Here is a 13,914-nt window from a genome sequence, read left to right as displayed (position 1 = left end):
TTTATTTTAAGTCTGGTCAATTCAATCCAGTTGAGGATGTTCATTTTCAAATGTATGGGGACAATTTGAAAGGAGCCGATTTCAAACTTTTGACCATATTCACACAGATATTTTAGTCTATATGTTAGTATGCTTCTTTATAGTATTTTACAGGATTATATGATGCAATAGCACAAACTGAACAGGATAGTGGAACAGATTACTAGAAAAAGTAGTCAATTCTAGGTCAATTAAAAAGGACTGGATCAGTAACTTTCAAGAAAAGGGTTTGAGGCTTACAGAGATATCATCAGTACATTTATTTTATTCTTTTAGGCATTGAGAAAAGTATATAGAGATCTTGAGTGGGAGGGAGTCTATGATTGAAGCGGTTGTCTGTAGACTGTGGAAGTGGAGGGCTTAGTGGTACAAAGCTTTCTTAACATTCTTACCATTATTCTGACAAATAAAGACCTTGAAATTCATGCGTATCTAAATTATTGGTGTACGATTGGCAGAGGGTTTATCCCCTGCAACTGATTAGTGAGGCCCGAGGCTCCCTGATATCGGGTCTTGGGGCTCATTTCAATGGAGCTGGGGAGACGATGAGAGCCTGCCAGCGAAGAAGATTACAAGATCAGGCTGCTGATACAGGTGCAGCGGCTCTCAGGTGCATTGGTCTGGGGATTGAGTCTGGGATTGGGTTTGTGGTCGGGACATCGCGGTCGATGGAGTTCAGGCTCAGGGTTGAGTCTGGGAGGAGGGCAGGGAGAGAGATCTGGGTCTGGGATGAGTTGCAGCGATGCTGGGGGTAAGCAGCAGAGATGGAGGGGACAAGCAGAAGCAATAGGGGGGAGGAGTGATTGTGATGGGAGAGGAGCAGCAATGGGTGCGTTGATGGGGTGGAGCGATGATAGGGAAGGGGTGGCACTGCGCGAAATGGTGATGGGGGAATGATGGGGGAGGAGCGGCGATCGGGGAGGAGTAGTGATGGGGGAGGAGCGGCGATGGGGGGGATGTGGTGATGGGGGAGGTGCGACGATGGGGGGGGAGTGGTGATGGGGGAGGAGCGGTGATGGGGGAGGAGCGGTGATGGGGGGGGGAGCAGCGATGGGGGGGAGTGGCGATGGGGGGAGTGGCCATGGGGGAGGAGCGGCGATAGGGGAGCGGCGATGGGGGAGGAGCGGCGATGGGGGAGCGGCGATGGGGGAGCGGTGATGGGGGAGCGGCGATGGGGGAGGAGCGGCGATGGGGGGGAGCGGCGATGGGGGAGCGGTGATGGGGGAGCGGTGATGGGGGAGGAGCAGCGATGGGGGAGGAGCGGCAATGGGGGGGAGCGGTGATGGGGGAGCGGTGATGGGGGAGCGGCGATGGGGGGGAGCAGTGATGGGGGGAGCGGTGATGGGGGAGCGGTGATGGGGGGAGCGGTGATGGGGGGAGCGGTGATGGGGGGAGCGGTGAAGGGGGAGCGGTGATGGGGGAGCGGTGATGGGGGGAGCGGTGATGGGGGAGCGGTGATGGGGGAGCGGTGATGGGGGAGCGGTGATGGGGGAGCGGTGATGGGGGGAGCGGTGATGGGCTAGCGGCGATGGGGGGGAGCGGCAATGGGGGGGAGCGGTGATGGGGGGGTAACAACGATGGGGAGGAGCGGCGATGGGGGGGGAGCAGTGATGGGGGGGGAACAACGATGGGGAGGAGCGGCGATGGGGGGGAGCGGTGATGGGGGGGTAACAACGATGGGGAGGAGCGGCGATGGGGGGGGAGCAGTGATGGGGGGGGAACAACGATGGGGAGGAGCGGCGATGGGGGGGGAGCAGTGATGGGGGGGGAACAACGATGGGGAGGAGCGGCGATGGGGGGGAGCGGTGATGGGGGGGTAACAATGATGGGGAGGAGCGGCGATGGGGGGGGAGCAGTGATGGGGGGGGAACAACGATGGGCAGGAGCGGCGATGGGGGGAGCAGCGATGGGAGAGGAGCGGCGATGGGGGGAGCGGCGATGGGGGGGAGCGGTGATGGGGGAGTGGCGATGGGGGGAACGGTGATGGGGGAGGAGCAGCGATGGGGGGAGCGGCGATGGGGGGGAGCGGCGATGGGGGGAACGGTGATGGGGGAGTGGCGATGGGGGAGGAGCGGCGATGGGAGAGGAGCGGCGATGGGGGGAACGGTGATGGGGGAGCGGCGATGGGGGAACGGTGATGGGGGGGAGCGGCGATGGGGGGAGTGGCGATGGGGGGGAGCGGCGATGGGGGGAACGGTGATGGGGGAGTGGCGATGGGGGAGGAGCGGCGATGGGAGAGGAGCGGCGATGGGGGGAACGGTGATGGGGGAGCGGCGATGGGGGGAACGGCGATGGGGGGAGCGGCGATGGGGGGGAGCGGCGATGGGGGAGGAGCGGCGATGGGGGGGAGCGGCGATGGGAGAGGAGCGGCGATGGGAGAGGAGCGGCGATGGGGGAGGAGCGGCGATGGGGGGGAGCGGCGATGGGGGGAGCGGCGATGGGGGGGAGCGGCGATGGGGGGGAGCGGCGATGGGGGGGAGCGGCGATGGGGGGGAGCGGCGATGGGGGGGAGCGGCGATGGGGGAGGAGCGGCGATGGGGGGGAGCGGCGATGGGGGGGAGCGGCGATGGGGGGGAGCGGCGATGGGGGAGGAGCGGCGATGGGGGGGAGCGGCGATGGGGGGGAGCGGCGATGGGGGGGAGCGGCGATGGGGGGGAGCGGCGATGGGGGGGAGCGGCGATGGGGGAGGAGCGGCGATGGGGGGGAGCGGCGATGGGAGAGGAGCGGCGATGGGAGAGGAGCGGCGATGGGGGAGGAGCGGCGATGGGGGGGAGCGGCGATGGGGGGGAGCGGCGATGGGGGGGAGCGGCGATGGGGGGGAGCGGCGATGGGGGGGAGCGGCGATGGGGGGGAGCGGCGATGGGGGAGGAGCGGCGATGGAGGAGCGGCGATGGGGGGGAGCGGCGATGGGGGGGAGCGGCGATGGGGGGAGCGGCGATGGGGGGGAGCGGCGATGGGGGGGAGCGGCGATGGGGGGGAGCGGCGATGGGGGAGGAGCGGCGATGGAGGAGCGGCGATGGGGGGGAGCGGCGATGGGGGGGAGCGGCGATGGGGGGGAGCGGCGATGGGGGGGAGCGGCGATGGGGGAGGAGCGGCGATGGGGGAGGAGCGGCGATGGGAGAGGAGCGGCGATGGGGGAGGAGCGGCGATGGGAGAGGAGCGGCGATGGGGGGAACGGTGATGGGGGGGAGCGGCGATGGGGGAGGAGCGGCGATGGGGGAGGAGCGGCGATGGGAGAGGAGCGGCGATGGGGGAGGAGCGGCGATGGGGGAGGAGCGGCGATGGGGGAGGAGCGGCGATGGGAGAGGAGCGGCGATGGGGGAGCGGCGATGGGGGGAGTGGCGATGGGGAAGCGGCGATGGGGGAGGAGCGGTGATGTTGTGGAGCGGCGATGGGGGAGGAGTGGGCGATGGGGGGATTGGTGATGGGGGAGGAGTGGGCGATGGGGGGAGCGGCAATGGGGGAGGAGCGGCGATGAGGGAGAAGCAGCGATGGGGGAGGAGTGGGCGATGGGGGGAGTGGCGATGGGGGAGGAGCAGCGATGGGGGTGGAGCAGCGATGGGGGAGGAGTGGGCGATGGGGGGAGTGGCGATGGGGGGAGCGGCAATGGGGGAGGAGCGGCGATGCGGGAGGAGTGGGCGATGGGGGGAGTGGCGATGGGGGAGGAGCAGCGATGGGGGAGGAGCAGCGATGGGGGGAATGGCAGCAATGGGATGGAGCGACAGCAATGGCGGGGAAGTGTGTAGCGGTGATGGAAGGGAAGAGAGCAGTGCCGATTGGTTACTTTCATGTGGGGTTTCGAGGACTACACCTGCTCCCAGCCCCACAATCAGGTCAGTGGGCTGAGCATGCCTTGCCCTGAGTGCGGCCCAGGAAGCCCAACAGGAGGAAATCTTTAATTTTGTTTCCAGGCCTCCAACTGCACTATGGGGCTAACATCTACCTTGGATAGTTTTTAAAGCCCCATTGAACTCTGCAATCAGTTTGTCCACAGGCTGCAGTGCATTTTGTGCCACGCAACTAGTTGCATTGTGCTACACTGAGCCCACCAGATGCATCGAAGGCCTCAAGCCTCCATGGCCAGTTACAAGAGGGGTGCCTACCATTGAAGTATCTCAGAAATTATGGAAATGTGTTCAATAAGTTAATTTCCATCTATACAACCTGTACTAAAATGTTTTTTTTTTATGAAAATGTAGGTCCTCCTGGTCCAAGAGGTCCCAAAGGTGATAAAGGAATACAAGGACCAATTGGCAATAAGGGAACAAAAGGACAAAACGGTGATCCTGGAGAAGTAGGAGAACCTGGATTGATGGGTCCAAAAGGTTCGCGAGGCCTTCCAGGATCTAAAGGAGAAAGGGGCAGTCAAGGATATAGAGGCTCTGTTGGCTTGAAAGCACAAAAGGGTTCAAATGGAAGACCAGGTACACCAGGAGCAAAAGGAAGCGTAGGACTACCAGGTCTGGATGGACTACCAGGCAAAGCAGGTCCTCCAGGACAACCAGGAGAACAAGGTCAAATTGGAGCAACAGGAAGTAGAGGCCCAACAGGACTGCCAGGCCGAACAGGACCCAAAGGTCCTGCTGGTCCACCAGGCCCCCCAGGTCCCATAGGACTAATAAACCAAGCTTCAACAGTTTCCCCAAAACTAAATGGTAAAAATCTTTAATTATGTGCTAGAATGGAAAACTCGCTGGGGTAGGTTTTAACTTTCACTGCTGGCCAAAAATCTGGTGTTAGTGGATCAGTCACCTGATATACTTTCTATCCTTTCCATTGACTTCAATCGAGCAGGATGTACAATGGGCAGCCAATCTGCTACCACCAGTTTTCCACATGACAGTGAAGATTAAGATCCACCACTCTATTTCTCTAATTGTCTGGCTCCAGAAACATTACAAGAACCAATTTGCAATGTATATGATAAAAAAATGTGACTTTTCATGTTTATTTTTCAGACTTTGTGTTAAATATTTTTTGTGTGTACATTTAGTACTATGTACATTTAGTACTAAGCTACAATTCCACATGAATTTAATTATATTAAAGAAAGTACGAATTCATTACTTATCAGATCAGTTTATTTAATATGAATATAACAAGAGTTCTTCTTTGCTCATATATGGAATGAAGTTCCTATTTTTGTTACTTTTAATTAAAAAGGTCTACACGAGTAAAAGGTGACATGACTTTATGCTCCCATCTACTTAGAATTGCAGAATTTTTCTGCAGGAAAGGAGGCTGTTCAGCCCCATGTGTCTGCACTGGGTCTCTTAAAGAGTTGTCCATAGGAACCTAATAGTAGGCCATTAAACCCCTCAAGCATGTTCTGGCATTCAATTACATCATGGCTGATCTGTACCTTAACTCTATCTACCCACTTTGGTTCCGTAACTCTTAATACCCCTGCCTAACAAAATTCCAATGAGTCACTGCCCATTTGGTTTTATCACTGGTCAAGTGGGGAAAATTGCACCTTTGGCTGCTTTTAGCAGTTTTACTGTCATTCTGCATTTCCTGGTACAGATACAACACAGCACTAACAAACTGAAACAGTTAATTTAGATTAGAAGTCGAACCCACAAAGTCCGATGACTTACCCATTTTCAGGCATTTATTTTTGCTCAGCTGGGTGTCTGGCATCTGCAGAAACACATCACTTTATTTAAAGGTCCCCAAACCAAGCTCCTGCAAAATCTCCACAGGTAACGTTTTGGTTTTCCCAAAATGGAGTATAAAGTCCCTCCTTGTAGGAACACACAACACTAAGTCTAAATGTTTAATGTAGGTTGGCAGAGCACAAGGCTTGATAACACCCAAGAGCCCGTGTGGAACATACATGTCAGCATAGGCTAGTTGCGCAGATTAGCCTGTTTTAGGTGGGTGGGGTCGGGTGGGAGGTTAAAGTGTTAAAAATCTGAATCCCGAACTTAACCCACACACTTTTGGTTTTAATGGAAGTGGGGGTTGTGGGCGGGCGGCCAAGCTGCTCTCAGAAAGCGGTTGGCACTTTAAATATTATAATGAGGCTGCATGCTTCATTTTGAAGCTCCATTTTAAATTCAACTTTGGAAACCTCAGGAAACCTGACAACTAAAGGAAGGCGAGGACTGCTGGATCCAGGAGGTAAGTGCCTTTCCACTTACCTGCTGGATCCAGCATTCATGCCTCGCCAACCCCCTGCAAGCGGACACCCCCTACCTTTCCAAACACCCCCTCGAGGCCTCCAAAGCCCCCTCCAGCCTTCCAACCCAACCCCCCCATCCCCTGGCCTCTGATTCCCCCTTCTGGCTTCCGATCCCTCTTCTGGACTCCGATCTCGCTCCGCCCTCTGATCCCAGGCCCCTGACTGCCCTTCCAACCTCCAGCTTTCTGACCCCCTCCAACGATCTCCAGCCTTTCGACCCCCTCCTTCCCCTCCTCCTCTTATTCTCTGCGACCTGTGCCGCAGGCCTACTCGCCCGGCAACCAGCCACCTATCCAACTGGCTTTCTGCGAGCAGGAAACAGAGAAACAAAATGTTAATCAGGTCCTGCCGTTATATTCAGCTGGGTCTGAGGGGAACCCATTCCCTGGGTTTCCCAACCACATTACAGCACCCACACCCCCATGCTTCCTACCGCCTCCTAGTTAAAATTCAGGCCTCATGTAACTCTATGTAAGTGTGTAGCACTATTACTGGAGTTTAAATAACTAAAATCCCACAGGCTGCCAGCACAGCACACTGGTAAGATTCTTGCTTTAGGTCCACAAGGGTCAAGCTAATCATTAGGGCATTGACTTGGAGGGTTACCTGAAGTGAGATAAGAAGAATCAAAGGCCCCAGTGACAAATCTGACCTTCCAAATTCCATTATTTATCAAACTGGTTTGCTCAATCATTAACGGTGACCTGGAGAACTGGGGACCTGCCTGACTCAAGTATTGGATTACCTAGTCTGCCACCGAGAGTGGACTTGGTTCCAGACTTTCATTGCCAGGTGTGCTACCTTGGAGCCAACTCAACCGTAAAGTGACTTTGCTTACAACCCACAATCTTCCCCCAAGAGGATAGTCTTAGTTGGTCATCAGACAGCTGCCAAATGAGGTTTCAACCCATTCTAGATGGGCAACTGGTATCAGGCACTCTACACAAGCTGCAAGGTGAGCAGTACAACTGGCATCTAATGTGTAAGTGTATTTTAACAACCTCTTGATCACAACATAGACACACACCATATCCTATTGAACAGTGATTCCACTAGTTGGAGGTATGGAGCTTCAATAGCATCAGCTTGCTTCTCTGCAGCCAATTACAGTAGGAACCAAATCCCTTACACCAATAGCATTGCACATCAACTTCAAGCCAGACCAAACGCATACACTCTCCATCACACTTTTTTTCACAAATGTCTTCACACTTTAAGCACACACTATCTCTCACCTCTATATGCTTAATAAAATCCTATTATACTCCAAAGGTTAAATTGAAACTGTGCCAGAATAGAAATAAAGTTACTGTGCAATCTAGAAAGCCCTAGAAGCTGACACCGCGGTACAGCATCTGAATATAGGTATCAAAAATAGCAATTGGCTGGTGATACACAATACATTCCAGGTTATGTAACAATTAGAAGTTTCTTACAACAAATGCAAGATATGAACTATACAGTAAGACTAGCTAGATGAATTGTATAGTATTTTCTAATGCTGTATTCTCCTGTATTCTAATTATTAAATGTAGATCTGTATTTGTAATTGCACACAACCGCCAACCTCCCTTTCAACTCAGGGTCATTTTCATCGGATTATGCTTCTGTGAAGTACCTTTGGATATTTTTCTATATTAAAGGCACTATATCAGGGAATCAGACAAAAATCAATGCCGAGCCAAAGATGGAGATATTAGGAGGGGTGACAAAAAGTTTGGTCAAAAAGGTGTGTTGTAAAGGGGGCCTTAAAAGACGAAAGGGAGGAGGAGAGGTTTAGGCAGAGAATTCCAAAGCTTACAGCCTAAACAGTTGAAGGTACGACCACCAGTGGTCTGGCGAAGGGAGTGGGGGATGCACAAGAAGCCAGAGTTGAAGGAACACAGAGTTGGGGGTACACAGAGTTCTCGGCTGGAGGAGATTAGAGAGGTAGAGAGGGACGAGGCAATCAAGGGATTTAAACACAAGAATGAAAATGTTAAATTTGAGGCGTTGGGGGGCAGGGTAGCCAATGAAGGACAACCAATGTAGTTCAGCAAGCACAGGAGTGATGGGATTGGAAGCTCAGCTTGGGGTTAAATAGGTATTTGTGGATAGAAACAGTCTATTTCAACCTGAGACAGTTACCGGGGAAGGGGATGGAATTGGTCGTAAGGGTACAGTGGCTTTGGTAAATATTGTTTTCATAAATATTTATTACATAGAGCTGCAATTTGATAGATTTAATAGATTTTCACACTTCACTGATTTTCAAATGGTAATGTGTAACATGGCTATTAAAACGTGTCCCTCTCATTGCCATAAAATGGGAATTTGTAAAAAAACTCAAGACAATATATTTTCAAAAATGTCCTCTTATCTGACTTCATCGAAATAGCCCAGAAAGATGACTGCCTTTTCAAATGGCCTAATAAGCTAGAAGTGCAGTGAATGTTGCCACAGTAATTAGGTGAAGTTAAACATGGTGACACAGTGGATCAGATATTAGCCTTTTATCTGTGGGACCAATGTTGAAATATAGCTCAGACTGATGGGGAGAAAGTTTCCTGAGTCAGCTGGCTTTACGGATCTAACGTGAAATGAGTTTGGGTATCTTCACTACACTTCCTAGTGGGCTTTGGTCCACAATACAAACTGTCCCTAATCTGGCTCGAATTGGTAATTTCACTCAGGCTGGTTGATATGGAAAATGGAAAAAATGTTACACCAATGCAATAGGGGTGCTCCTCTGGGTTTTCTACGGCTCTTCCAATCATGAGTGGGAGAACCCCTGCAATAAATATTGTTGGACAGAATCGAAGGTCTTCAGTTAGCTGTGAAATAACTGGAAAATTTGGTGCCAATACTGGATGCCTTAAATGGAAAATGTTCCATTCCCCAGACTAAACCTTGCTCACTTGATGAACACCAAATGAAAATTAAAAAATTATTTTAAAAATGTGTTATGTTTTCTTGTACTACTTAAATATACCTTCAGTAATTTCCTTATCTGTGTTTTCTTAAAGGTTGTCCACCTAAATGGAAGAATTTTAAGGATAAATGTTACTATTTCTCCGTTGATCTTGTTGAATTTGAAGAAGGAAAAAATCTATGCAAAAACATGTCATCCAACATGATTATAATTAATAACCGCGAAGAACAGGTACCAAAAAAATGAATCAAAATCTAAAATGCCTCAATATTATTTTACTCAAATTTGTAAAAACTCTTATTTGCTTCAGAAATATCAAAAGTAAAGGACTAGAGGTTAAGGCACACTTGGTTCACAAAATTTTTCTTTAACCTTGTAAATTGGGTTCAAATGGGGCCAAACAGATATAAATGTCTTGTTCTCTGAAAACTATTCAATTTTATTATGTAGCATATTATATAGATTCTGGAAAGATCCCAGTTGATCAGAAAACCGCAAATGTTATGTCCCTATTTTGGGACTCAATTTTGCCCAAGCCCATTTTTTGGCGTATTGCTAGAGTTACGCCCATTTTTCTAGGCCAGAAATGTGCCAGAAATATTGTGCCAAAGTTTCCCCAATGTAATTCAAATTTGGCGCCGCGCAGCGTGTCCAGTCTCCTAGGGGGGTGGAGCCTGCTGTCTGCGCCAAAAAAACGATGCCGCACCTTCTGCGCATGTGCGACAAAAAAGTGACGTTTTTGACGTTATTTCAGTGGACGCACATGCGCAGTACAGCTCCGGGTTGGCAATCGGCCATTTTTAAAGAGCCAGTTGTGTGAGAAGGAGTGCTGTGTGAGAGCATTGGAAAAATCGGATCTGCACCAATCACAGGATGAAGTAGCGGCACTAGTTACTGTGATTGAGACCAGATGGCAGGAGTTGGACACCAGCAGAGGTCACAAAAATGTTCCAACCAAAGAAATTAAGAAACGCTGGAAACAAGTTGCAAAAGATTACTGCACAATGGTGACCACCACGTGATCTCGAGGCCAGTGTAAAAAGAAGTGGCACGACCTTGGTCAAGTTGTTAGTGTAAGTAATATTTTCATTTATTCAATGGAATTACAATTGTAAATGTGACCAGCTGTTTATGTCGAACCCAGCAGAAAGACATCCTCTCTAAAAAGTTACATTTTCATCATAGCAGTGGAAGATGGCACATAATAAAAGGAAAAGAACTCGAACAGGAGGAGGCCTGGCAAATCTGCAGTCACTGACATCAAATCTGCAGACACTGACACCATTGGAAGAGAGGATCACTGCTTTGATGGGTCCTGCCTGGAGAAAAGCATCCGCCACTGCACAATAAGCCCCACCTTCCGAGGCTGCGGGTCCCAGTGGTGTGGTGTGAGCCACACTTGTAGAGAGGAGGGGGAAGGAGAGCTCGACCGCGCTCTCCTGAGGTGCAGGAACAAATCGATGTGGTTCAGATGATGACAATGAGTGGGGAGAGCATTGACCTTACGCACACACTCCTGGACACCATCAGTAGGTCGCGGGACTGTTAGGAGACGTAACAGCAATCTCACGAGAAATGGGAACAATGTCAGGGACCATGAGGGAAGGAATGTCACAGATAGCTGATGTGCTGTCAGTGAACATCAGGGAGGGAATGTCAGAGATGGTACAAACACTGTCACTGAACATGAGGGAGGAAATGTCACAGGTAGTTGACACAGTTTTGCTCAACATGAGGGAGGGAATGTTGCAGGTCGTTGAGACCGTCAGGGCAAATGAGGGACGGCATGTTGGAGTTAGCTGCTGCAATAAGGGAACATACCCAGACCTCGCGCCCATTGACAGAATCAACTGCCACTCACACTCCAATCCCCACAGCAGCCTCTGAAGAGCCCCAAGCCGGGCCCTCCACATTGCCGCCTGGGCCCTCCACATTGCAGCGTGCCCCCCCCCCCCGCATCGCCCCCAACAGATGCACACTACCCAAGATCATAGAAAGAATAAGCTTGATACCTGATAAGTTCATATTAAAGGATGAAACTGAGTACTGTGAGCAATGAGTAAGTGTGACCTTAGCTCCTTTAATTAAACTCCAGAGTGCAGGTACCTCGTGGGTGGCCTGCTTATATACAGTGCTCTCAAGGGACGTGGGATCCCTTGGGACTCCCAACAGGTAGGCCCTCTGGTGGTGGTGTGATACAGGTTGCCAAGGGTTAAATACATAACATCACTCCCTCATTAAGTCAATAGTACACTTATTTACAGGGTGAGACGATCTGGGGCTTTTCGCTCCCTTGCCAGCCTTGCCGGGCTGCTGGGGATGGTGAGTTCGGCTTCGTGGTCAACCATGTTGTCGGTTGCTACTTGTGTGTATGTTGGAGGGTCAAAGTTGGTGGTATCTTCTTCGGGTTGTTTGTAGCTGTTAGTGAACCGCAATTTGATATGGTCCAAATGCTTTCTGCACGTTAGTCCATTGGCCAATTTAATCTGAAACACCCTATTCCCTTCTTTAGCTATGACTGCAACAGTGAGACATTTGGAACCATGTCCATAATTGAGCACAAATACAGGATCATTGACCTCAATATCACGTGACAAATTTGCACGATCATGGTACATACTTGTTGATGCTGCCTGTCCTCTACGTGACCATGGCGATCAGGGTGGACAAGAGAGAGCCTTGTTTTGAGTGCCCTTTTCATGAGCAGCTCAGCTGGGGGAACTCCGGTGAACGCGTGGGGTCTGGTGCGGTAACTGAGCAGCACTCAGGACAGCCGGGTCTGCAAGGAGCCTTCCGACACGCGTTTCAAGCTTTGCTTGATGGTCTGAACTGCCCGTTCTGCCTGGCCATTAGATGCGGGCTTGAACGGGTCAGATGTGACGTGCTTGATCCCATTGTGGGTCATGAATTCCTTGAATTCAGCACTGGTGAAATACGGCCCATTGTCGCTGACTAGGACATCAGGCAGGCCGTGAGTGGCAAACATGGCTCGTAGGCTTTCGATGGTGGCAGCGGACGTGCTTACAGACATTATTACACACTCAATCCATTTTGAATAAGCACCCACGATAACCAAGAACATTTTGCCTGGAAATGGGCCCGCATAGTCAAAGTGGATCATAGACCACGGTTTGGAGGGCCACAACCACAAACTTAGCGGTGCCTCTCTGGGTGCATTGCTCAGTTGAGAGCAAGTGTTGCACTGGCGCATGCATGACTCTAGATCTGAGTCGATGCCGGGCCACCACACATGGGATCTGGCTATGGCTTTCATCATTACTATGCCTGGGTGGGTGCTGTGTAGGTCACGAATGAACATTTCTCTGCTTTTCTTGGGCAAGACCACGCAATTACCCCACAACAAACTGTCCGCCTGCAAGGACACTTCGTCTTTGCGCCTGTGGAACGACTTAATTGCCTCCTGCATCTCCGCTGGGTCGCTGGACCAACTCCCATGGAGGACACAGTTTTTTTACCAGGGACAGTAAAGGATCCTGGCTGGTCCAGATTCTGATCTGGTGGGCCGTAATGGGTGACTTTTCATTTTCGAATGCATCCATCACCATGAGCAAGTCTGCAGGCTGTGCTATTTCCACCCCGGTGGTGGGCAATGGTAGCCGACAGAGCATCACCGCAGTTCTCTCTGCCCGGTCTGTGGCGGATTACATAGTTGCATGCCCACAGCATGAGCGCCCATCTTTGGATGCGGGCAGAAACATTGGTCTTAATCCCTTTGCTCTCTGAGAATAGCGATATAAGCGGCTTATGGTCAGTTTCAAGCTCAAACTTGAGGCCAAACAAATACTGGTGCATTTTTTTCACGTCATAAGAGCCCCTTTTTCAATCATGCTGTAGGCCCTTTCGGCCTTGGACAAACTCCTGGAAGCCTAGGCAACCAGTTGTAAAATCCCTGATTCGTTAGCCTGTTGTAACACACACCCGACCCCATATGATGATGCATCGCGAGCTAGCACTAATCGTTTACATGGGTTATATAGAACAAACAGTTTGTTTTAACATAACAGATTTCTGGCTTTCTCAAAGCAGCCTCTTGTGAATTCCCCCAAGCCCAGTCATCTCCCTTGCGCAGTAGCACATGTAGGGTTCTAGCAAGGTGCTTAACCCGGGTAGGAAATTACCAAAATAGTTGAGTCGTCCCAGGAATGACCGCAGCTCCGTCACGTTCTGTGGTCTCAGCGCGTTCTTGATGGCCTCCGTCTTGGTGTCAGTGGGTCTGATGCCATCTGCTGTGATTCTTCTTCCCAAGAACTCGACCTCCGGCGCCAGTAAAACACACTTCGAGCGTTTCAAACTGAGTCCCACACGATCCAACCGACTAAGAACCTCTTCCAGATTCTTCAAGTGTTCGATGGTGTCTCGACCTGTAACCAGTATTTCGTCCTGGAAAACCATGGTGCGAGGAATCGACTTTAGCAGACTCTCCATATTCCGTTGGAAAATTGCCACGGCAACCGAATCCCGAACGGGCATCTGTTTAAGATGAACAGACCTTTGTGCGTGTTGATGCAGGTAAGGCCTTTCGAAAATTCCTCCAGCTCCTGCGTCATGTAGGCCGAGGTCAGGTCCAACTTGGTGAACGTCTTCCCTCCAGCCAGGGTCGCAAATAGGTCGTCTACCTTGGGTAGCGGGTACTGGTCCTGTAGCAAAAAACGGTTAATCGTTACTTTATAATCCCCACAAATTCTGACCATGCCGTCACCTTTAAGTACCGGGACAATCAGACTGGCCCACTCGTTGAATTCCACCGGTGCAATGA

At 51.2% G+C, this 13,914-nt stretch overlaps 1 protein-coding gene and 1 long non-coding RNA gene across 3 annotated transcripts in view; one reads left to right on the top strand and one right to left on the bottom strand.

Moving 5' to 3' along the window:
• Positions 1–13,914, bottom strand: part of LOC139275800 (uncharacterized) — a 172,392-nt gene that overhangs the window by 122,784 nt on the left and 35,694 nt on the right. The gene's annotated exons all lie outside the window — the stretch shown is intronic.
• colec12 (collectin sub-family member 12) overlaps positions 1–13,914 on the top strand; it is a 416,325-nt gene that overhangs the window by 367,142 nt on the left and 35,269 nt on the right. For both annotated transcript variants that reach the window (XM_070892992.1, XM_070893000.1), the window contains 2 exons: positions 4,239–4,694; positions 9,232–9,368. In XM_070892992.1, coding sequence (XP_070749093.1) covers positions 4,239–4,694; positions 9,232–9,368 — 593 coding nt within the window. The remainder of the gene's footprint in view (positions 1–4,238; positions 4,695–9,231; positions 9,369–13,914) is intronic.

This window comes from Pristiophorus japonicus, chromosome 1 (assembly GCF_044704955.1).
Source record: "Pristiophorus japonicus isolate sPriJap1 chromosome 1, sPriJap1.hap1, whole genome shotgun sequence".
Lineage (NCBI taxonomy): Eukaryota > Metazoa > Chordata > Chondrichthyes > Pristiophoridae > Pristiophorus > Pristiophorus japonicus.
Note: the sequence above shows the minus strand (reverse complement) of the source record. Positions and strands in the feature narration are given on the sequence as shown.